This window comes from Sphaeramia orbicularis, chromosome 13 (genome assembly GCF_902148855.1).
Source record: "Sphaeramia orbicularis chromosome 13, fSphaOr1.1, whole genome shotgun sequence".
NCBI lineage: Eukaryota > Metazoa > Chordata > Actinopteri > Kurtiformes > Apogonidae > Sphaeramia > Sphaeramia orbicularis.
Window position 1 is genome coordinate 46,879,876 of NC_043969.1, and position 25,173 is coordinate 46,905,048.

The following is a 25,173-nucleotide window of genomic DNA, read 5'->3' on the forward strand; positions in this document are numbered from 1 at the left end:
TTTGTAAGTTGAACAATATTAATTTCCCCTTGAGATCAATACAATTAATCAAGAATAATATCAAATCAAGTAAATATAGATTCATTCCAGGAGTTTTTTTCCAGCAGCATCTAGTGGCCATTAGCGGTACTGCACTTAAACATATATCAGTATCAGCTTCATCTTGGAGACACAACCCTCACTCGATGGAAGTGACACTGATACATGAAAATTAACAATGTTCTCCCAGCATCCTTTGGGTCAGAGCTAAGATACATCCAGTCACATTCATGGATGCAGATGATTCTCCTCACACACATCCTTCTTTTCTGTCTTGTTTAAGATAGCATTGCTTCATCTTCATTAATAACCACCGTACATGGTTCAGCGCTCTGGCTGTTATTTGTGGTTAGCTGGCCTTTGCCTCGTGTCTGTCACATGTGGGTGTTTGTGATCTGTGTGGTAAAACATGCAACTGTTGGCAGCTGTCAAGAGGGAAGATAAATGTCAAAAGTCAAGCAGGGTGTTGAACGTTCCTCTTCTTTAGATTCCATCACTTTACACTTTAATAAGTTCATGTGTTTTCTTTTAGAAACCAGGGCGTCTCTGAATGCCAGAAGTCTGGGCTACATCCAGGTTTGCATCTGTTTTTGTGTCGGTGATGGTGAAACTGGATCAGAAGCAGCTACCTGCAGTAAAAATGACAAAAATGCAAAGCAAATTATAAAAAATATCAGTATGTTTATACTGTTTTGTATCAGTACTTTATCTGAGATGAACACCTACTTGTAATAATCCATAGCGCCACCTCATTTATTGACACCCATCTCAACCCATGTGGCTTTTCATACTTTTATCATTCTTTGCTCTTTATATTCTGCATTAAATTCCTATATAATAGTAATTTAACCTCTGAACATCCACCAGATCACCCAATGATGTCAACAAATGATCATCAAAGCAGAAAAACTAGCATCAGTGCAGAAGAGTCAGCACACTATAACGTTTGTTAGCGATTAAAAATGAAACTTAAAAATTGGGTTAAGATGTAAATATATATACATGCTGTGGCATAGAGATTAGTCATATTTTACACATAGTCTCTGCTCATCACATAATGATGCTGGGTTTGGGTGTTGCTTTAACACATGAGTGAATCTGAAAGATGTCTAGACAAAGTCAAAGTTACAGTTTAGTTTGGTTTAGGTACAAAAATGACCTGATTATGGTTAGGAAAAAGGGTCAGGGAAGGGTTAGTATAAAAAAGATACAAATGCTGCAACAAACAGATTATTCATAAAGGTTAGAAAACTGTTGGCAAGTATTTGATGTCATTCCTTTGCTGAACATATGGAAATGAATGACAGTTATTTCTGAATATTTGTGCATTTTTCTGTCACAGTTAAAACCTCAAACCAACCTTACGTTGTCTGTCTGTTAAACCGTACAGAAAAAAACAGACTAAAAACATGTTTTACATTTTATCAGGCAAAATATAGGCCTATCTCCTTTTTATTCTGCCAATCTCAGTCGAACTCCAACTCATTTCACACTTGTTGATAGTAGTTAGGTTTATTCTGCATGTCGGATTATGCTCAAAGTCTCAGCTGTTTTCTTTCTATTGTCGTATTATTTCCTAAATTCACCAAGGACATGCAACATTAAAGTATAAAATAATCCTAAATAAGCTGCCACTGAGTAGCCACATTAATGTAAAGCAGACCTGGGCATTGTATGGTCTGATAGCTGACCCTGACTGGCCCCCATGAGGTCACTGGCAAAATAAAAGTCAATGCAAATGCATATCATCATAATACATGCAACAAATACAATGGCACTGCTTTTATTTTGAAGGATCTGCTAAATTAAGGTTTTTTCGCATGTATTTTTTGTACTTAGCATAAGACCTGTGCACTGGTTGGTTTGTTGGTCAGTTAATGTAAAAAAAAAGAAAGACTGATTCGCCCACTTTTATTAGTCTGTGGTTCATTTATTTGTGTATTTGGACCCTAATAGTTCATACAGTTTGAATTTGAACCCTCCAGGTGCTGCAAAGCTATCCTTATCTTAATTTTGGCAAAAATCCAGGGGATTTCTACAGCCCGTTTTAATTCCTGCTTGATTTGTTGCATCTATAATGAGTTACGTCACGACATTTGCACATATAAGGTCCAGACTACCGATGAACATTTCTCAGAGTACGACATAATTGTTTGTCAGCAGCAGTGGTTGTAGTCCATACTGAAAATATGTCCAAACTTGGAGCCCATTACCTAAAATGTTCAGGTTTTGGTTGTATTAATGAACACAAGTGGCTGAATGGGACGGAAAGCACAGTCAACAACCCGGAAGGGGGTGGGGTCATGTGCATTTAAAGGGCCAGCACTCCAAACCACCTTTCTAGTGTCATTACTCAGAAATAGGGTTGAAGATGGACCTGTGGAATGGTGAAATTCTTCATTTTCCAACATTTCCCTGTGGTCTCCATAAACTGTAAATGCTTGGCTTGGGTCTGAATTCTTCAGTAATTCAACTCCACAGGTCCATCTTCAACCCTATTTCTAACTAATGACACCAGAAAGGTGGTTTGGAGCACTGGCCCTTTAAATGCACATGAGCCACTTCAGGCCCCGCCCCCTCCAGGTTGTTGGCTGTGCTGCTCTGTCCTGTTCAACCAACAGCTGAACATTTTAGATAATGGGCTCGAAGTTTGGACATATTTTCAGTTTTTACAACAACTGCTGCTGCTGAGAAACAATTATGTCGAACTGGAGAAATGTTCGTCAGAAGTCTTGACCTTATATGTGCAAATGTTGAGACGGAACTAGGTATAGACGTAACAAATTAAGCAGGAATTAAAACAGGTTGTAGAAATCCACTCAATTTTTTCCAAAATGAATATAAAGATAGTTTTGCAGCACCTGGAGGGTTCACATTCAAACTGTATGAACTATTAGGGTCCAAATACACAAATAAATGAACCACAGACTAATAAAAGTGAGTTTAGAGAAATATGACCCTTTAAATAGTTGTATTCTGTGCTCCACATTTTCATGGTATTGTTTCATTTATTGTTTTTATAGTCATATATACACTGTAAAAAATCAAAATCTTACCAAGTGTATTTTTCTCATTTCTAGCCAAAATATCTCATCACACTTAAAATAAGCTATAATCACCTAAAGAGTGAGTTGGCAGGTTTTTTTTGTTTTTTTTGCTTGAATTAAGCAAAAAAAAAATCTTGAATTAAACAAAAAAAAATCTGCCAATGGAACAAGTGGAAATTATCTTGGTAAGATTTTTTGAAATAAGATTTTCAAGATCTAAAAATCAGTTCTTATATCTCACTGAAAAGTTACTCTTAAGGTGATTATGTCTTATTTTAAGTGTGATGAGATATTTGGACATGAAATGAGAAAAATACACGTGGTAAGATTTAGATTTTTTACAGTGTGTTGAGTAGAGCTGCAGTTGTATTGATTCAGCCCTTAACAAATGTCAAAGTTTCTCATGTGGCCCCATTAAAAAAATTAATTGCCCACCCCTGATGTAAAGGGTGAATATTAAAATTTAATGCCTGAGATTAATTTAAAAATCTAATTTATCTTGAAACTTTGCAGATGTTCTTCATTGAGGAGGTTCCTTGAAACAGTTTAAGGTAAAGGCAGTGAGTGTATCGTCTGCGGCCTGTGTAGTATTCATCTACTGCAGAAAACACCATCAGATTACAGCCTTTCTGTCGTCTTCTGACATGCATTCACCTCATTCACTGGACAACAACTGAATGTGTTTTATTTAGACCTGAGAGTAAACTTCATTTAAATGCACCGAGCAGCTGAATGTGCACAGACGTGTTGGAGCTAACAGGCTAACAGGATGTACAGGTGGCCCTTATTTATCTGCGTGGAAATGCTTGTGAACAGGAAGCTGACTGGGAGCTCCAAGCACGAGTGGCTTCACTCTGCAGATCTGCACAGATGCTGAAGTAGGCGTGAAGCTGAAACTGAAAAGCTGACAACACTGCACTGAATCAGCCGCACAGTGTAGTCGTTCTCATAACGGGTGCATGACTCAGACCTGGTAGTCAGCGGCAGCTACAGTGAAACGTCGACAATAGTTTGGAGTTTTATTTAATATTTCAGTTTATATTTTAATTTCAGATTCACACGTGGGGCAGTTTTGGTTTTATCTGGAGTTAATTTAACTCATAAAGACAGACTGTTACTTTCTCAGCAGTTCCCAAATGAATTTTTCTCTGTATTTAACCTTTCTTAAGCAATTTATCACCATTTATCATAATATTATCCTCTGTATTTTGCATTTCTTCAATACAAATCTGGTATTTTCCTATACTTCATTAACTGAATCATGTAGATCTTCATAAAGGCTCAGATTAAAGTTAATCGTCATAATAGTAGAAACTGACAAAAAATAAAAGCACTTGGAGAGCGCAGACCTCCGCCAAGGCAGATCAGTGCCCCCCCCCATGTCTGTCTGTCTGTCTGTGTGCAAGATAACTCAAAAAGTTATGGATGGATTTGGATGAAAATTTCAGGAAATGTTGATACTGGCACAAGGAACAAATGATTAAATTTTGGTGGTGATCGGGGGTGGGGGTGGGGGTGGGGGGCACTGATCTGCCTTGGCGGAGGTCTTCGCTCTCTTTTCTAGAAAAGCACTCGTAGAGCGCAGACCTCCGCCAAGGCAGATCAGTTTCTCATATACACTATTTTGCCAAAAGTATTGGCTCACCCATCCAAATAATCAGAATCAGGTGTTCCAATCCCTTCCATGGCCACAGGTGTATTAAATCCAGCCCTAGGCATGCAGACTGCTTTTACAAACATGTGTGACAGAATGGGTCGCTCTCAGGAGCTCAGTGAATTCCAGCGTGGAACTGTGATAGGATGCCACCTGTGCAACAAATCCAGTCGTGAAATTTCCTGGCTCCTAAATATTCCACAGTGCACTGTCAGCTGTATTTTAAGAAAGTGGAAGTGTTTGGGAACGACAGCAACTCAGCCACGAAGTGGTAGGCCACGTAAACTGACGGAGCGGGGTCAGCGGATGCTGAGGCGCAGAGTGTGAAGAGGTCGCCAACTTTCTGCAGAGTCAATGGCTACAGACCTCCAAACTTCATGTGGCCTTCAGATTAGCTCCAGAACAGTGCGCAGAGAGCTTCATGGAATGGGTTTCCGTGGCCGAGCAGCTGCATCCAAGCCATACATCACCAAGTGCAATGCAAAGCGCCGGATGCAGTGGTGTAAAGCACGCCGCCACTGGACCCTAGAGCAGTGGAGGCACGTTCTCTGGAGTGACCAATCACGCTTCTCCATCTGGCAATCTGATGGACAGGTCTGGGTTTGGCAGTGGCCAGGAGAACGATACTTGTCGGACCGCATTGTGCCAAGTGTAAAGTTTGGTGGAGGGGGGATTATGGTGTGGGGTTGTTTTTCAGGAGCTGGGCTTGGCCCCTTAGTTCCAGTGAAAGGAACTGTGAATGCTTCAGCAGAACAAGACATTTTGGACAATTCCATGCTCCCAACTTTGTGGGAACAGTTTGGAGCTGGCCCCTTCCTCTTCCAACATGACTGTGCACCAGTGCACAAAGCAAGGTCCGTTTGGACATGGATGACAGAGTCTGGTGTGGATGAACTGGACTGGCCTGCACACAGTCCTGACCTCAACCCCATAGAACACCTTTGGGATGAATTAGAGTGGAGACTGAGAGCCAGGCCTTCTGTCCAACATCAGTGTGGGACCTCACAAATGCACTTCTGGAAGAATGGTCCAAAATTCCCATGAACACACTCCTAAACCTCGTGGACAGCCTTCCCAGAAGAGTTGAAGCTGTTATAGCTGCAAAGGGTGGACCCACGTCAGATTGAACCCCATAGACTAGGAATGGGATGGACCTGAAATTCATATGCGAGTCAAGGCAGGTGAGCAAATACTTTTGGCAATGTAGTGTATTTTTAGAAGCAAACCAGTCAAACTCCACCTCATTTCCACAAAAAAATCCATAAAACAACAGTCGAGTGTTTGTCGATTGTTATTATGTTCTAAAACACAAACACAATCACACCATCCTAAAGTTCTATTTAAATGTTCTACAACGAAATACAACTAAAGGACATGTTTCCTCCTCCTCAAACAGGTCTGACCGCCTCCTTGTATGAATCTGGTATGACATATTTTTATTTAATAACCAATAGGAATGGAGCCTGTAATGACACGATAAACATCAACATGACCTGTGTGTTTATGGAGGTGAAAACATTAGCAGTCTGTAAAATAAGAACCTTCAGTTTTGTTTCCTGAGCCTCAACCTGGTCCATATCCTTCTTTAGAGGTTTTATTAATATTATAACCAGTGCTTCGATCATTAGCTTAGCCACATGGTTTACAACTAGTGCAGGTATATGATGTACACTGATGATGTTTTTTTGTACATTTATCTATGACATGTTACATTTATTTCAATATTTTTCTCCTTTTTTCTGCTAAACTATTTCAGCTCTGTTCAAAACTCCCAAATGATCAATAATTTTCAGGATTTTAAACCTTTAAATGCCAGGTTGAAAACATGATGCCACTTATTTTTATTAAAAACAACACAAAATACTAGATTATTTTCCATTTAGTGCATGGTGAAGAGATGTGGCAGTGTTTTATATCAGAGTCTTGGACATGTCAAAGATTAACAATAGCTGATTTCATTGCATTAATAGTTTTTGTTCAGTGCTGGACCTTCATGGGAAAAATGCCTCATTGACTTACACTGAAACCACATTTTTTTAATGTAAGATAAAACCTATTAATAGCTAGCTGCTAAAGCTCATGCCTGAATATCCATGAAACATTGTTAGCTACAATACACCAGTATGCACAATAATACACAAAGATACACTAAAATGTATTAAAATACACAAAAAATATGCAAAAATACACTAAAACACACAAAAATACTCTAAAATGTATTACAATACACCAAAAATATGCAAAAATACACTAAAATACAAAAAAAATCCTTGAATACGTTACAGTATACATAAAAAACCCCATTAAAACACGCAAAAAATACACTTAAATGCATTACGATATACAAAAAATGCAACCCCCCCCCCCCCCAAAAAAAACAACAACGCTAAAACCCACAAAAAATACACTTAAATGCATTATGATATACAAAAAAATGCAACCCCCCCCCCCAAAAAAAACAAAAACGCTACAACACACAAAAAATACATTACATACAATACAAAAAATGCATTACAATACAGAAAAAATATGCAAAAATACACTAAAACACAAAAAATACACTTAAATGCATTACAATATACAAAAAATATGCAAAAAACACTAAAACACACATAAAAATGCACATAAATGCATTACAATATGCAAAAAAATATGCAAAAAACACTAAAACACACATAAAAATACACATAAATGCATTACAATATACAAAAAAATATGCAAAAAACACTAAAACACACATAAAAATGCACATAAATGCATTACAATATGCAAAAAAATATGCAAAAAACACTAAAACACACATAAAAATGCACATAAATGCATTACAATATACAAAAAAATATGCAAAAAACACTAAAACACACATAAAAATACACATAAATGCATTACAATATGCAAAAAAATATGCAAAAAACACTAAAACACACATAAAATTACACATCAATGCATTACAATATACAAAAAAAATATGCAAAAATACTCTAAAACACACAAAAAATAACCTTGAATGCGTTACAATATACATTAAAAAACCCCATTAAAACACGCAAAAAATACACTTAAATGCATTATGATATACAAAAAATGCCAAAACCCCCCCCCCCAAAAACACAAAAACGCTAAAATACACAGAAAAATACACTTAAATGCATTACGATATGCAAAAAATGCAAAAAAAACAAAAAAACAAAAAACGCTAAAACACACAAAAAATACACTTAAATGCATTACAATATACAAAAAAAAAAGCTAAAATACACTAAAACACACAAAAAAATACACTTAAATGCATTACAATATACAAAAAAATTTGCAAAAATACTCTAAAACACACAAAAAAATACCCTTGAATGTGTTACAATATACATTAAAAAACCCCATTAAAACATGCAAAAAATACACTTAAATGCATTATGATATACAAAAAATGCACACAAAAAAACAAAAAATGCTAAAACACACAAAAAATACACTTAAATGCATTACAATACAGAAAAAATATGCAAAAATACACTATAACACACATAAAAATACACATAAATGCATTACAATATACAAAAAAAAAGCTAAAATACACTAAAACACACAAAAAATGCACTTAAATGCATTGCAATATACAAAAATATGCTAAAATACACAAAAATATGCTCACTACACAAACAGAGTATCTACAGGTTTGATGAAGCTGAATATATGACTTCAGAAATTTTCAAGGTGTCTTTCACATAACACAGTCCAGTGGGCCTTATAGTGATTATACGCTAACATGCACAAAAAAATACAATAAAATACACTAAAATATTTATTAAAAACAGGTAAAATATACAAAAAATACACTGAAATACACAAAAATTACAATGAAATACACTAAAATGTATTACAATATATTGAAGAATAGGGTAAAATACACAGAAAATATAAAATGCACAAAAAAATAAAAGAAAATACACTAATATACACACACAAGGTATCTAGGTATTTGATGAAGCTGAATTTTTAACTTTTTCAGACATTTTTCTCGGTGCCTTTGATCAAATTTCATTCCTTCCATTCCAAAAGGCCTCATAGTTACTGTGTTAAACCAGTCTGAACCATGTTTTAATCCATTAACCTTCTATTTCCTTTTGTTCATGACTAATGTTTCTGTTGAAGCTCATTCCTGAACTCCTCTTCCCATGAATGACTGATGGAGGCTGCACTCATCCACATCTATGTTAAGATAAAACGGTAAACACCAATTACACATTTGACTAAATCTGTACAAAGATTTACACAGAAAATATAGTAAATATCATAAACTGTGTCTGTGGGATTTTTAAGACCTTTGAGTATCAGGTTTAAGGGTTAATTATTAATTTTAAGGACAAATGTAATAGTTTGTAAGGATCTTTTTGAACCTGACTCATAAACAGACCCAACAGGAAACAAAATTGAATTATGTAAATGATCTGAAAAAAGAGGAGGGAGTGTCAGTCGACGGCTTAGAAACAGAAACAGGAAGGAGTGTGTGTGTGTCTGTGTGTGAAACAGCCGCTCAACGACTCACAACGACACACAGCGAGCGGCGGTCGGTCCTGTCTGACGTCTGGAACCTGTAGAATGAGGCGCTGAGACATGAGGAGCCCCCCTCTGGTTTAAAGACATGGACTTCCACCAGCGGGCAGCTCTGGACATCTCCACCAGGAACCCCCAGGACGACTTCGAGATCCTGCTGAGAGTCGGAGGAGGAACCTACGGAGAAGTCTATAAGGTCAGGTCTGGAGTTGAACCATCCACCACCTGAGTGTCACAGAACAGGAAAATCTACTGCACAGGCTCTGAAAGCCTTTTACAGAGGAAATATGAGGTTAACCCTTAGAGGCACGAGTGTCTGGACCATAAACTGTCCCATAAATGACACCAAAATGACCCGATGGGTTAAAACCAGTGGGTTTTTAGGATGTTTTTATCATACTGTCAAGTTAAAAATAATCAATTGTATTATATTTTGCTGCAAAACAGAATGATTTTATATTTGTGCAATTTTTATTTTTCTTATTTATTTATTTAATTATTTTTACATTTTTAACAATTTTAGAGTATTTTTTAAAAAATATTTTTAAAATTTGAAAAGCAAATGATCTATAGTGTATAATATCCCTGTAAAGCCTGAATCATTAAATCCAATTCAATCCAACTTTATTTGTAAAGCACTTTTAAAAACAACCACAGTGGACCAAAGTGCTGTACAGAAAAATAAATAAAAACCAAAATAACAGATTAAAATACAAGAATAGATAAAAAGACATACAACAACTGGAAAAATAGAATAAAAAATTACTGACAGAAAATTCCACTTCTTTGAAACTGGAGCTATTATTGGTCCTTCTAAACAACCCCCAAAAATTTTTTCAATATCAATTTCCGTGTATGAATTTCAATTTTGTATCATATTTGATACATCAGGTCTCAGTGCTCAAATATTATTATATTTGAACAAACAAAAACATAATATAAGACAAACCCATCTAACAAATTGGTAATTCCTTTTCTAAACTAGAAGCACTCGGAGAGCGCAGACCTCCGCCAAGGCAGATCAGTGGCCCCCCCCCCCGTGGGCCCCCCCACCCCCGATCACCACCAAAATTTAATCATTTCTTCCTTATCCCATTTCCAACAAACCCTGAAAATTTCATCCAAATCTGTCCATAACTTTTTGAGTTATGTTGCACACTAACGGACAGACAAACAAACAAACAAACAGACAGACAAAGAAACAAACAAACACACAAACAGACAAACAAACAAACAAACAAACCCTGGCAAAAACATAACCTCCTTGGCGGAGGTAATGACCAAAGTTCTGCCTCCTTCCTCATTAATGACAGTCTTGTCGTGTCACTGGAAAGGCTTCTGGGAACGGACCCCCCCACCCCCCACCCCCCGGTGGATTATCTGTGTATTACATGTATCTAATTGTATACATCAGGTTTTTCAAGACAAAAAGATATCACACTGGTCATGTAGAGGGCTTCAAATGTGTCATGTGTCAAATATGATACATTTGGCGTTATAGAGTTATATATTACATAACAGCAATAGAAGCATTAAGTGAGTCTTTTGGTTTTACTGTTGAATGACTCAAAGGTTCAGATGAAATTGCACTGAAAATAACACAGATCATTTGGACCCACCGATGGAAACATGGGATAGTAATACAAAAAACTACAATAAAACGTATAATAATAATACGTCATAAAATGTATAGAAGGTAAATTACAAATTAAAATGGCATGATGAGAAATACCTGGAATATGAAATAATAACAACTTTTTATCACAAAGATATTGTAAGAAAAGTACCACATGGGGTTATTTGGACCCACTTTGGAAGCTGGGGATAGTAATACAAAAACTACAGTTACATAAAATATATAAAAGGTAAATAAAAAATGTAAATGGTATGATGTCAATAACATGTTTTTAGAGGAATAGGGCTACCTGGAATATGAAATAATAACTTTTTATTACAAAAATATTGTAAGAAAATGACCATATGGGGTCATTTGGACCCACTTTGGAAGGTTAGGACAGTAATACAAAAACTACAATTACATAAAATGTATAAAAGGTGAATTAAAAATGTAAATGGCATGATGTCAATAACATGTTTTTGGACTAATACCTGAAATATGAAATAGTAACAACTTTTTATTACAAAGACATTGTAAGTAAACCTCCTTGAGTAACTCTGACCCACTAAGGGTTAAATCCAAGAACAACTAGAATCCACAGACGTCTGCACAGTTTTTACTCCAGTAGTAAAAGTAGATTCAACAGTAAAAGTGAAAAAGTCTCAAGTATAAGTTTTATCTGCACGTGTTTTCAACTCATTTTATCTATTTTTCATAAACATCCATCATCTTGTTTGGTTTTTCTTGTTGGTTTCATCCCGTTTTTACAGTTTTCATGTCGTTACATCTTTATACGACATTTTTATCTTGTTTTTCTCTTAATTTTTATCCTGTTTCATCCTATTCTGTTTCGTCAAATACATCACTTTTATCTTGTGTCTTATTTTACTGCTACATCTTGTCATTTATTTCATCTCGTATCATTTTCATCATTTTTTGTCATTATTTTTATCCCGTTGTTTCATCCTCTTTATGCTTTGACATCTTGTTACGTCGCTTTTATTTAATTGTTACATTTCTTTCATCTTGTTACAGTTTTGCATCGTTTCATCTCATGTCATTCACATTCTTTTCATCTTGTTTCTCTTCTTTCATCTCATGTCTTGGTTTTCATCACTTTCATCTCTTATGTCGCTTTCATCTTGTTACATTTTTGTTTTGTTGTGTCCTTTTTGTCAAATAGATATTTTACATTTTAGTTTTGTTACATCTTTAATGTGTTTGTTGTTATTTTTTTCTGTTTCGTTTATTCGTTTTATTATTTTCATCTTGTTACATTTTTACATCATTTCATCCTGTTTTTTTGTCCTTTTTCACCTCCTTTTGTCTTTTATGTCTCACCTCTTATTTCTTTTATGTCAATTTTATTTAGTTTTTTTTTTTTTTTTTACATCTTTTTTTGTTTTATACATTATTTGCGTCTTTTTTGCACATTTTATGTTACGTTGTTTTCATTGTATTTCATGTTTTCTGCCATTTTCATCTCACGTTTTAATCACATCATTTTAAACATCATGTTTTTCATCATTTCATGTCTTGTTTCATTGTTTTTTCATCTTTTACACTGTTTCATCTTATGTTTTTTCCACTGCGTTCTTCTGGATAACATCACATTTTCTGATTTATCATTTTAATTTCATCATTTTCATCATGTTATATCTTTTTAACATAATGTTTTTCATCATTTCATGTCTTGTTACATTGTTTTTAAGCCTGTTTTCATCTTTTACACTGTTTCATCTTATGTCACATCACATTTTCTGATTTATCATTTTAATTTAATTTCATGTTTTATTTACATCATTTTAATCTAGTTATATCTTTTTAACAATTTTTTTTTTTTATCATTTCATGCCTTGTTTCATTGTTTTTCCATCTTTTACACCGTTTCATCTTATGTTTTTTCTTCTGGATAACATGGCATTTTCTGATTTATCATTTTAATTTCATTTCATGTTTTATTTACATCATTTTTGTCTTGTTATATCTTTTCAACATCATGTTTTTCACCATTTCATGTCTTGTTACATTGTTTTTATGACTTTTTTATCTGTTACACTGTTTCATCTTATGTCAGATCACATCACACTTTCTGATTTATCATTTTAATTTCATTTCATGTTTTAATTACATCATTTTCCTCTTGTTATATCTTTTTAACATCATGTTTTTCATCATTTCATGTCTTGTATCATTGTTTTTTCCATCTTTTACACAGTTTCATCTTATGTTTTTTCTTCTGGATAACATCACATTTTCTGATTTATCATTTTAATTTCATCTCATGTTTTATGTACATCATTTTCATCATGTTATATCTTTTTAACAGAACATTTTTCATCATTTCATGTCTTGTTACATTGTTTTTAAGCCTGTTTTCATGTTTTACACTGTTTCATCTTATGTCACATCACATTTTCTGATTTATCATTTTAATTTCATTTCGTGTTTTTTTTTTTTTTTTTTACATCATTCTCATCTTGTTATATCTTTTTAACATCATCTTTTTCATCATTTCATGTCATTTCATCCTTTTTTCATCTTTTACACTGTTTCACCTTGTGATTTTTCCACTGTTTTCATCTAATTATTATCACGTTTTCTGTTTTATCATTTTAATTTCGTCTCATTTCCATATCTTTACATCTTTTAAGCACTTTGCCTTTTCTTTGTGTTATTGTTTCATCCATTGCAGTTGGAATTTGTGTTGATGTTATAAACTAAAACCTGAAAATGTAAGGAATAGAAAGTACAGATATTTTTGTTAAAATGTAGGAAGTAAAAGTACAGTGATGGAGGGTTTGTATTTAGTTTCTGCTCATGTCTGTAAATGTAGCACCTCTACATGAACTGCGTTTTAGAGGATGTTCGTCACATTCTCCTTTTTTTTTATTTTTTATCTCAGAACAAGTGGAGTGTGTCGAAGTTCTGCTGCTTCTTTCAGCCCTTCACCCTCCTGTTCAGTCTTGTTCGGTTTTCAGTTTTCTGGATTAAACAAGGTGTTGGTTCTCAGAGGCATTTTCTTCATCAGTTTGGAAGGAAACAAAGGTGTGATTGATTATAGTTACAGGGGTTCATTGCAATCACAACTTGAGTGCAGGCTGATGGAGGAAGTGGTTTTACAAGAAGTGAAAGTATTCTTGTCGATAGGTTTTTGGAGAATTTTACTCTGAGTGAAGCAGAAGCCAAACCTCAAATAAGAAGCAGTTACAGTCTTCAGATGTCGTCTCTTTAGGGGCTGATTTTATGGATTTTTAACATCAAAGCTGTTGAAATCTGAATATAATCTGTTGGTTTAATGTGTAGACAAATATGGCATCTTTAACCCTTTCATACACAGTGGTCACTACAGTGGACAGTTATTCTACAGCTGTTCTCTTGTATATTCATGGATTTTGTTGTTTTAGTTGCATATCAGCCAACACAGTGGACACTTATGCACCATCCCATAATACACTGCAATTCATACCATTACTGTAACTTTGGAGTTCTTGAGAAACCTGATCTGTAGCTACATATTTTAGTGTAAATCAATTGCTAATTGTTATTAGACTGTAATTAACAGGTTTTTTTAAGCTGTTGTGTTTTGTTGCTTTTTGCATATTATTTGAATGAGTAATAATTACTATTATAGTGTGTTAAAATGTGAGAAAACATCAAATTAGCAGCATTAAAACAATTTTTTCCATAGTTTTCACACATTATGATAGTAAATGCATGTTTCTTTGCTTCAAAAATTAAACACATGGTGTCCAGCTGAGTGGACAATTTTTGTAACTCCATGAAAAATAGGTTCATAAAAAAAAAAAATTCAATCACATTGTTTTTTTTCATGCCTAAAGAGGAATAAAAACATTTAAAAAAAACACATTAAAAAAAATCTTAATTGACGTTCTCATAATTGATACATGAAAGGGTTAATCTGAAGTTTGTGAACGTGACCTTTGACCCTGATGGGATGTCTTAATCTGCAGGCTGATCTTTGTTGTTTATGCTTAATTTCTGGGGTGTCTTTCATGGTTTATCTCTGAACTACCTGGTTCTTATCTATAACCCAGTTGGTCCTGCAAACGTGTTAAAAATACTTCCTGTCACTTGTATATCCTCAGTTTCACAGATGTAAAGACACCAAATATAAATGTGTTACCTTCGGTTTTAGTTGTTATTAAATACAAGAGTCAAGTCGGCTAATGTTAGCTCATGAGCTAACAGTGGCTAATGTAACAAGCTAACAGTGATGCACCAGGTTTATGTAGATTGAGGGGAAAACAACAAAACAAATTGAAATGATCTTAAAACCTGAATATTCAAGGCGTCAGAGAAATCATTCATAGCTGTAGCCCCAGTTTATTGGACTGTTTTTAATCATTACTTACATATTATATATGCATATCAATTCTATATTGGTAGTTTTATCTCTTTTCTTAAGCTATTATTACTATATTTCACCTAATGTTTAATGTTTAAAAGGATCCTCATTAGCTGCCACCAAAGTGACAAGCTAATCTTCCTGGGGTCCACACAGAAGGACAACATGAAACACAGAACATAAGAATACATGATATGCATGACAATCACAATTCCCATGATTAACAATGTAAATCTAAAAGTAATAACCGTTATAAACATCATTAAAAACATAAAACATCATCAGAAAAATATGGGATTAGTTGTTACATTCGTGAGTTGCATCCATCTGAGACAATAACGTACACTCCTCCCATACAGTACTAGCTCAGATATTGAAATAGTGTCTTCTCAGGTGATACTTGAAAGATGATTTCCCATTCAATTTACCTAGTCTTTATTCTTGTAAAAGTATTGAGTAATGAGGCAAATTAAACTCATCCTTCATTGCCATTGTTCTACGCACAGTTAATTAAGAAGAAAATATAGCTGAGCTTGTATTCTATTTGCATCGTAGACACTATATATATTTAATATTAGCACAGTGACCCGTATGGAACCACAGGTTCTAGATCCTCTGATCCAGTTCATTCCTTTACTTTCTTTCCTTTCTTGGTAAATTACACTGGCATTTTCAGTTGAATAACCCCTCAGTTGGCATGTCTGTTTCTGCACATGAAATCTGACACCATGGCAACGTGGCCCTATTGTTTATCTGTTGCTAGGTAGCCCACTTTAATGATGGTTCTACGATTCTGGGCATAGCAACGTGATTGGCCATTGGGAGGCTATTGTATTCCAAAATTACTAATATCTCGCAAAATATTGGTCCGATCAACTTGCCGTTGTCACTAGTCTGTTCCTTGACCAAAAATACAAAGATATGCAAAACTGCAGCAGTCAGCTCTGTACAGATTTTGTGTGATGCCCGAGACACACACACAGAGTCCACTTCCCTTTTATAACATAGGATGAAACAACAGGTATTCTGCAAAATTAAAATCCTGCAATGAAGTGGCGATACATCCAGGGTTCACCCAACTTCACCTGTTGGTACCTGGGATAGGCTCCAGAGGATTAACCTGTTCCTTTTCACCTAATTTATATGGAATTTCTCCTATTTATTAAGTTACAAAGCTTATATATGGCTAAAATACAACCTGAACTACATGTACCAGTCCCATTATCAATCACAATGCAAGAAATTCTTTCATTTATTATGTTTTGATGCTCAGGAATTCTGTAAAATAATCTAAGAATCTAAGTTTCCTAACAAGGTAGAGCATGTCGATAAAAGTTTTACTATAGAAACTTTAAAATAAAATGGCAACTGGATCACTGATGATCCAGTGGGAATGAAGGGGTTAAACAGTTCAGAAATTAGATTTGAAATGAATGAATGACTGATGGCAAAGTGAACATTTTCCTCCACATTCAGGTTTCTCATAAACAATATTTGTTTATATAACGTTGCTGAAACTAGACCTGACCAACCAACTCAGCGTTAGATCATAACACTGTAGGCACTAAGCATGATGGGTAATCACACTGGAACAGGGTCGATCTGGACTCATCAGACCACATGACCTTTTTCCACTGAATCACAGTCCAGTCTTTATGGTCTATGTCAAACTGATGGTTGTTTTAGAAATGAGAAGCTCCTCAATTATCAGTTAAAGAGTTAAAGAATGGAAACATATTAGTCAATCATTGGTCATCGTTATCCAATAGAAGGATCTGAACTGTTGGCTCAGTTAAATCCAGGTGGGAACTTTTTTTTGGTTGGGTAGTATATGTCATATCTGTGTATAAATCAGTGTTTGAGTTGTAGATCAAGGACACATGTTGTGGCGACATTTACAGAATATAATGAACAGACTTAAACAACACCAAGCAACACTTAAGGTAAACTTAGCTAAAGGTTAAATTAGTTGCTACGATTTTTATTAAACCAATTATAAACATATTTATTCACTTATTTATCAATTCATTTTGTTCCGTTGACCTCTTCAGCACATTTTGTTTATTTATTGTGCATTCATTTATTTGTTACTCTGTGGATTTATCAAGTCTTCTGAAGTTGAATCAGAAACAAACAAAAACCCAAAACTTTACATGCGATATTTCATAAACATTTTTACGTTTTAAAGAAACAGAAAAGATGTTGTGGCGATAAAAGTAGCAAACATGTGCAAACCTTAGAGTGCCTTTGTAAAGTCATTTTAGCCCATTTTGATGCTTTCCACATTAGGTTCATAATACTACTACTAATAATAATGGATTAGATTTCTATAGCGCTTTTCAAGGCACCCAAAGCGCTTTGCATTATTGATCCATTATTCATTCGCACTCACATTTACACACACGTAGAGCATTTTCTGTTTCTATTTTATGTTTACACCTCTGACCACAAGCTGGTGTTTCTATTAGTGAAAGTGATGGATGCACCAAAGGAAGTCAAGGTGGTTTTTAACTATGATGACAGAGCGTTTGGAACGTGTTTTGTTTGGTATAAATATATGATGTCATGGATAAATGTGTATCATTGACAGATATAAAATAAGAACGTATTATAAGGTGATTTAATTCATGTATTAAATCTCAGTATTTTACAATATCAGCCCATCTGTACATTGACAAATATGTCAAATAGTCACAATAGTTACTTAAGTGGTATTTACTATGGTAACCTGACTTGGTTAGGGTTAGGAAAAGGTCAGGGTTAGGAATTATGGAAAAAGATTAAAATAAGATAAAGGAAAAGATGAGAATAAACAGCAGGAAACAGGATATAAACCCTGTCAACAAACTAGTAGTGTTCGACAACAATGAACATAATCAATAATGTGCAATAATAACAATCAGCATTGTATAACAACAAACAATGTGCAATAATGAAAATCTAAACAATGTGCTACAACTACTGTATTTATGTGTTACTGTCCTCTGCACTTTAACTATGTATGAATTTGTGAATGTGCGACTTGACAGAATGGGAGAGGGGTGGAGTGTGTGTCTTTTTTTTTTTTTTTTACTGCTTTTCTCTATTTAAAGTTTTTGCATTGTGTATTTCCCTTTTTTTTTAACTCAAGAAGCATCATCTTTTACAAGCATATCTGAACTTTGTAGATTCAACATTCCAATAAAAGGAATCTTGAATCTTGAAAAACCATCTCTCACTCCAAATTAATAATGTCACACAGTACTTGTCATCAATTTCCAGCATCTAAGGCTTTACATTGACTTCTGTTTCTTATTTTACAAATAAACCTTAGAAGCAAAATGACATTTTGCCTTTTGTTCATAAAAACTGACCCAGACCATGGTACGGAATTCAAAAGGACCTTCTGTGGTGCCAACGCTACAAGATTATTTTATCAACAGACCTGAGTTAGCCTATGGTAAACTGTTTTGTACAGGTAATTGGAGACAGTTATTACAATTTTATATGAATCAATCATGATTATTTCAAATAACTGAAATGAGGTGTTTTTATAATAATAGTAAAAAGCCTCCTGCTATCTCTATCTCCAGTTTTATTTTGATGCCATCTTGTTTTTTAAAACTAGAACTGACTAAGCTAATACTAATTTATTGAAAACACAAAATACACTGTGAGGTAACACCAACTTAAAACTAGTTAAAAACCACAAACTAATGTCAACTGTTATGTAAATGTTAACGTACATGGTTATAATTACTTTACAAGCATATGAATCAGCATTAGCTGATAATCCATACAAGCTAACAGCAAAATAATGCTAACATTAACTAATATCGATAAGTACTTAAAAGTCAAAAGGTTATGTTTAACTCACTTCATTATCAATCAATCAACTGATCAAAGTTTGTTTATATAGCACTTTACAACAACATGAAGAGGACCAAAGTGCTTTACATTGAAAAGCATGATTTGTTTTTGTTTTTTATTTAGTTTAGTTTATTTCGAATATGCAACAAGACAAAGTAATCTTACGTAGTCTTGTTGCATATTCAAAATAAACTAAAAAAGAAAAAAAAAAAAAAGGAAAAAAAAAAGATTAATTTATAAGATAGAAACAGATTAGTCAAATACTATAGATATGCATAAAACAGTAAGACACAACACACAGTGATAAAAGGGCCACAGATTTAAAACCTAATAGCATTATCCCTGTAGGGTAATTCAGTGTGCATTATACCTATCATAAGACACTCACAGTACCTAGCATTAGCATTAGCACTTAGCACATTAGGAGCAGTGAGCTGCCATCGAAGACACTTAGAGATAAACACCAGATCTTCATCAGGACCGTGGTCAGGAGAATTAACCTACGTAGACCTGGTCATGAGTATGTAGTGGTGTAATAAAGTAGGTGTAAATGTCATTATCTGATCGTATCACTATTGAAACTTATAAACTACAACTACATTAGAGCTGTTAGGAAAAGAAAAAATATTTAATTGAATCAATGAAAGTTCAGAAAATGAGGAAGTTCTGAATCAGACAATGAAGGCAACCACACCCTTTAATATATTAGCATAAATATGAGCCTTAATGTAATTTTAACAGGTTATGTGCATAAAAGTTCAGCTGTCATGAACCGAGATTAGAATAAGAGACAAAAACCTTTCCATACAAGGCTGTAACATGTTTATTTCTGATGTAAAGTTGGATATTTTCAGCATTAGCATCATTTTCTGGCATCGGGGGTCACCACTTTGACCCCCTGACAGCTTAAGGTACTGAATTTAAAAAAACTACCAAGTTTTCTTCCAGCTGCTGCTCAGATTAGAGTTGTTCTGTCCTGTTCCAGATTTGTCCTGTTTTCTGAGCCGTTACAGTAAACCCTCAGTTAACTGATGCAGATGCAAAGCAGGTTTAGCTGGAGAGTGAACACACTTCCTCTAAACAGGTCAGCAGTTCAGTTTTACACACACACACACACACACACACACACACACACACACACACACACATTTGCATGTAATTCTGTACATGTATACTCCCACGTACAGATGTAACTCACTCAGAAAACGTGTTGTAGGATCGATGTTGGTGTGAATGCAACGATTCTGCATAAACACTCAGAAATATGACTTTATATTCACTTATATTAAGATGTTTACGTGGTTGGAGTGTTTTTAATCTTCACGTGTGATATGTGTATCTGTCAGACTTAAGTTTTGCTTTTGGACACGAGGTATTATGTGTTGTTGTTTTTTTTGTGGGTTATAGTGGTTGTGTCAGTATTAACGTCATCCAGTTCAATGAACAGTCGTGTATTTCCACCCTTCATCTCATAAAGGTCATGTTGCAAGAAAAAAACAATAGAGGTGTGGTTTAAGAGTCGACTTGTCAGTGATTCTAAAGGCCGATACAAAAGTCAGTATCTAAACAAAGTGGCTAATATCATCCTATGTCTATCTATGTCTACGTTATTTATAAATCTACTGAACATCAAACTATCGTGTAAGTTATTTTTTATTTCTAAGGCAGGTTTACTGATGTAGTGCAGTAAATTCAGACACTTCAGTGTACTTTATACAATGTTCAAAGGATCCCCATTAGCTGCCACCAAAGTGACAAGCTAATCTTCCTGGGGTACAAATAAAAGAATATTCAGATTCTATTATTTTACAGATTAAATACTATTATTTTACCTCAGAATCTTAAAATTACACTTAAAAGGCCTGATGATGAGTTCTACTGATTTAAATAGTTTGTAAAATGTCCTATCTGTATCAGATTAATATGTCAAACCAATAAAGCAGTGCTGCTTGGACATAATTATGCTAACATTTGCTGAAAAAAAACTAAAAAATAATACAGTATTTCATGAGAATTGACTTGATTGATGTTAATGACTGTTTTTTTAAGAGCCTGTTCAAGTAAATAATTCAGTGTTTAACCTCTGAAGCTAACGCTATGTGGCTTTAGCATTATATCACTTATATATCCATTTCATCAAGCTAACATTAGCCTGTTTGTCAGCGTAAGCTAACAGTGACATGCTAATTATTATTAATGTTCCAAATATGCAACGTTCATATAGTCTGATGTGTTTACGCGAGGTTTGTGTTGGAGTCTGTGGGAGCTGGTTGTTTGTTGACGGTAGCTAAGTACACCTCTAAGCTAACACTAGCTAGCGTTGTAGATTTCGGTGATAAACTGTACGGCGAGTTTAGAAATTAGCCATGATGGATAAACCTGAGATAGTCATTGGCTTAGAAATGGAGTTAGCTAATGCACAAAACAGACTCTGACACAAAGTAAACATAAGAACACAATATTTTTCATACTGAACCTTGAATATTAGGCTCAATGTTGATATGACGATAAGATAAAAATCGAATTGAGTTTATTTATTCATCAAATTAAAAAAAGTTTTAAAAAAAATTGAGGGTTGCTACTCCTTCAGTGTAGGCACAATGTATAAAAATGGAAATGGAAATTATTAAAAACACAATACACAAAACAACAACACCACAGCAGCAGAAAATCCTTTTAAAAAGTGCAGGCAGTATAAAGTGCATATGCATTAATAAATAAATAAATAAGTGGAAGTGGATGGTCACGTGTGTGTGTGTGTGTGTGTGTGTGTGTGTGTGTGTGTGTGTGTGAAGTGTCCTGACGGCTAAAAGCAAAAATATTATTGTCACTGAATTTAACTTCACCCAAATATTTTGATCATAGCAATGAATAAAAAATGAATAATTTATTGTTGTGAAATGGACAGAGTTCATTTTTGTTTTTGATATGGGTATTATTGTTATGAAAGGGGCAGAGTTTATTTTGATATGAATAGCATTTTTGTGTTTTGTGCATAATCAGAATTTAGTCTGGTATGTGTAGGATTTTTTTTTTTTTTTAATTCAAATTTTTTTCAGAACAGTCTCATAAGTTATTATACAAGACATCAATGATACAAAGTACACTGTTCTCTCTTTTTTTTTTTTTTTTTTGAGAAGAAAAAAAGGGTATCAGTAATGCTCACGTAAAGGAAGAAAAAGAGAGAGAGAGAAGTAATATAAGTACATTAAGTGAGTATGTAAAAATGAATAATAATAATGGCATTAGCAAGTTTGTACACATATCTAACCACACTTTTAGGAAATAAGACAAAGAAAATTATGCATAGATACATATATATGTATACACACAAAGTAGTATTTATAATCATAGTACAAACAGGAATAAATAAATAAATAAATAAAAATTAAAAAAAAAAAAAAATTAAAAAAAAAAAAAAAAAAAGGAAGGAGCCTAACAGTGCACATGTATATTTAGTCTTTGAATATATGTGTAGGATTTTTGAGTGATTATGGGATCTAACATGGGAATTTAGGGTAAGTAGAAGGATGGGCTAAAGGGGGCGGGAGATTAAGTTAAACTTCATCTCGGTCCTTTTTGAATGTTTTTCTTTCTTTTTATATAAATCTCTTTGTTGTCTGGTTTAATGTTATTTTCGAAATAAATAAACAAACTAACTTACCAACTAATGCTGAACCATTAGCAATTAGCCAGCACAGTTAGCCACAGCTACCTATTAGTGAACATCTGGAAGGTTAAAGTCATGATTGTATCCCTCCAAAGTCCAATCGACCATGTTCTCTGCAGCCATTTTCCTCAGATGTCAGAAAATCAATATAGTTGTAAAGGATATTACCGCTGTCAAAAGCTAAAAATTATCTAGGATGTGGTTAGCTGAGCTGCTTTTGCAAACATGTTGTTGTGTTTTTCATTTGCAGATTAAAAAAAAAAAAGTGAAATGAAAGCAATCAGATTTGGACCATATTATCCTTTGTATAACAGCAGTTAAATAAAATCTATATTTATAAGAACTATTGTATTGTACCATAATCAGCAGCAGCAAAGCTAATTTCTACCATTTTAAACCAAAAACAGTTCTGAAAAAGCACCATAGTATTGTATTCATGTTATTCTTTGCTTCAGTTCCACCATGTTGGATGGAAAGCCTCAGTTCTGCCAGATTACTTCTATAACCTTCTGTGCATTAGAGAAAAATGGCCGCCACGTAGAACTGGTCATCCACACATCACTGCAAATGTGGAACCCATACTGATCTGATCTGGAGATGGTTACAGATATCAATACAGTTACTACTGAGCACTGATAGGAAGTCATATATAGACTTTCATTTGGGTTCATGACCTTTGACCTTGAGTGACCTTGAAGGGTCAAACTTAAGGTCACCAATGTCTAGATTTCAACAGTCTTCTTCTCCAAAACTACTGACTGGATTCATTACCTCCACCAGGAGGTATTGTGATCACTTTGCTCTGTGTGTTTGTGTGCGTGTTTGTTTGTTTGTTAGCAAAATAACTCATAAAGTCATGGATGGATTTTCATGAAATTTTCAGGAAATGTTGATACTGGCACAAGGAAGAAATGAATAAATTTTGGTGGTGATTGGGTGGGGGGCAGATCTGTCTTGGCAGAGGTCTGCGCTCTCCGAGTGCTTTTCTCGTTTCTTATTACCTCGGCCAGGAGGTATTGTGATCTCTTTGCTTTGTGTGTTTTTTTGTTTGCATGGTTTTATTTTTAGCAACTTTACGGGAAAACTATTCCAACCATCTTTACCAAATTGTACCCACAGATAGGCCTAGGCCCTGGGACCAACCTATTAAATTTTGGGCCAAGTAGGCCAAAGTTCAAGGTCACAGCAAAGTCACAAAATTTCAAATTTTCCTATCGCTCATCATTGAGCAATTTTCGAAAATTCATAAAAAATTCAAAACGACTCCAATTAGCCTCCAATTTGATCCACCCATAGCTTATAACAATATCTTGTGTCTGGCACAAAATTGTCCACATCGACTGTGGAATGTGGACTCTGTGGACATTTACATTTAACATTGAAAATCCCATTTACCACACATTTTTCATTATAACTCAACAAATACTGATTGGAATTTAATATAATTTGACATACACATGACTGGTACCAAGCTTCAACTTCTTCTGCTGTGTGGAACAACCTTGAAACTGTTTAATTTAAAAAGAAATAGTCGATCCACACATGCACACCATATGGGATGCTTGGCAGAGGTTTGCGTTCTCTGAACACTTGTTTTATATTTGTCTTCCTTGGGGTAATGTCTATAAAGTTTATTCACAGTTCTCAGAAATTGTGATTTTTTACAGATTTTTGAAATATTAAAAATGTGCTTGTACTTATAATGGTCCATATTTTAAGGGCTTATAACACAGAAGTGCTTTCTACACTGCAAAAATCTAAATCTTACCAAGTGTATTTTTCTCATTTCTGGTCCAACTATGTCATCACACTTAAAATAAGACATAATCACCTAAAGAGTAACTTAATGAATTAGTGAATTAAGCAAAAAAAAATAATAATAAAAAATCTTGAACTAAGAAAAAAAATCTGCCAATGGAACAAGTGAAAATTATCTTGGTAAGATTTCTTGAAATAAGATTTTCCAGATCTGTTGTCTAAAAATCAGTTCTTATATGTCACTGAAAAGTTACTCTTTAGGTGATTATGTCTTATTTTAAGAGTAATGAGATATTTGGACTAGAAATGACAAAAATACACTTGGTAAGATTTAAATTTTTGCAGTGTATTGATCACTGATAGGAAGTTGTATATGGACTTGGATTTAATTGGTTGAGTTCTCCTCTAGTGAAAGTACCGCCCACTTCTACTGGGAGATTGATCTCCTGTGTCCGTCACTCTTGCTGCTGTAAATTTGGAATATCCCCCCATGGGACTAATAAAGGAATATCTTATCTTATCTTATCTTATCTTATCTTATCTTATCTTACCTTACCTTACCTTACCTTACCTTACCTTACCTTACCTTATCTTATCTTATCTTATCTTATCTTA

General features: G+C 34.3%; 1 protein-coding gene across 4 annotated transcripts in view; it reads left to right on the forward strand.

The window, feature by feature from the left end:
* The first annotated feature begins 9,257 nt into the window (after nt 1-9,257).
* The window catches only part of map4k1 (mitogen-activated protein kinase kinase kinase kinase 1), a 77,925-nt gene continuing 62,009 nt past the window's right edge, over nt 9,258-25,173 (forward strand). For 2 of the 4 annotated variants that reach the window (XM_030152992.1, XM_030152990.1), the window contains exon 1: nt 9,259-9,490. In XM_030152992.1, the coding sequence (XP_030008852.1) occupies nt 9,383-9,490 (108 nt within the window). In that variant the 5' untranslated portion in view covers nt 9,259-9,382. Of the gene's footprint in view, nt 9,491-25,173 lie in introns of all 4 variants that reach the window. The other 2 variants (XM_030152991.1, XM_030152993.1) reach the window with 2 other exon arrangements.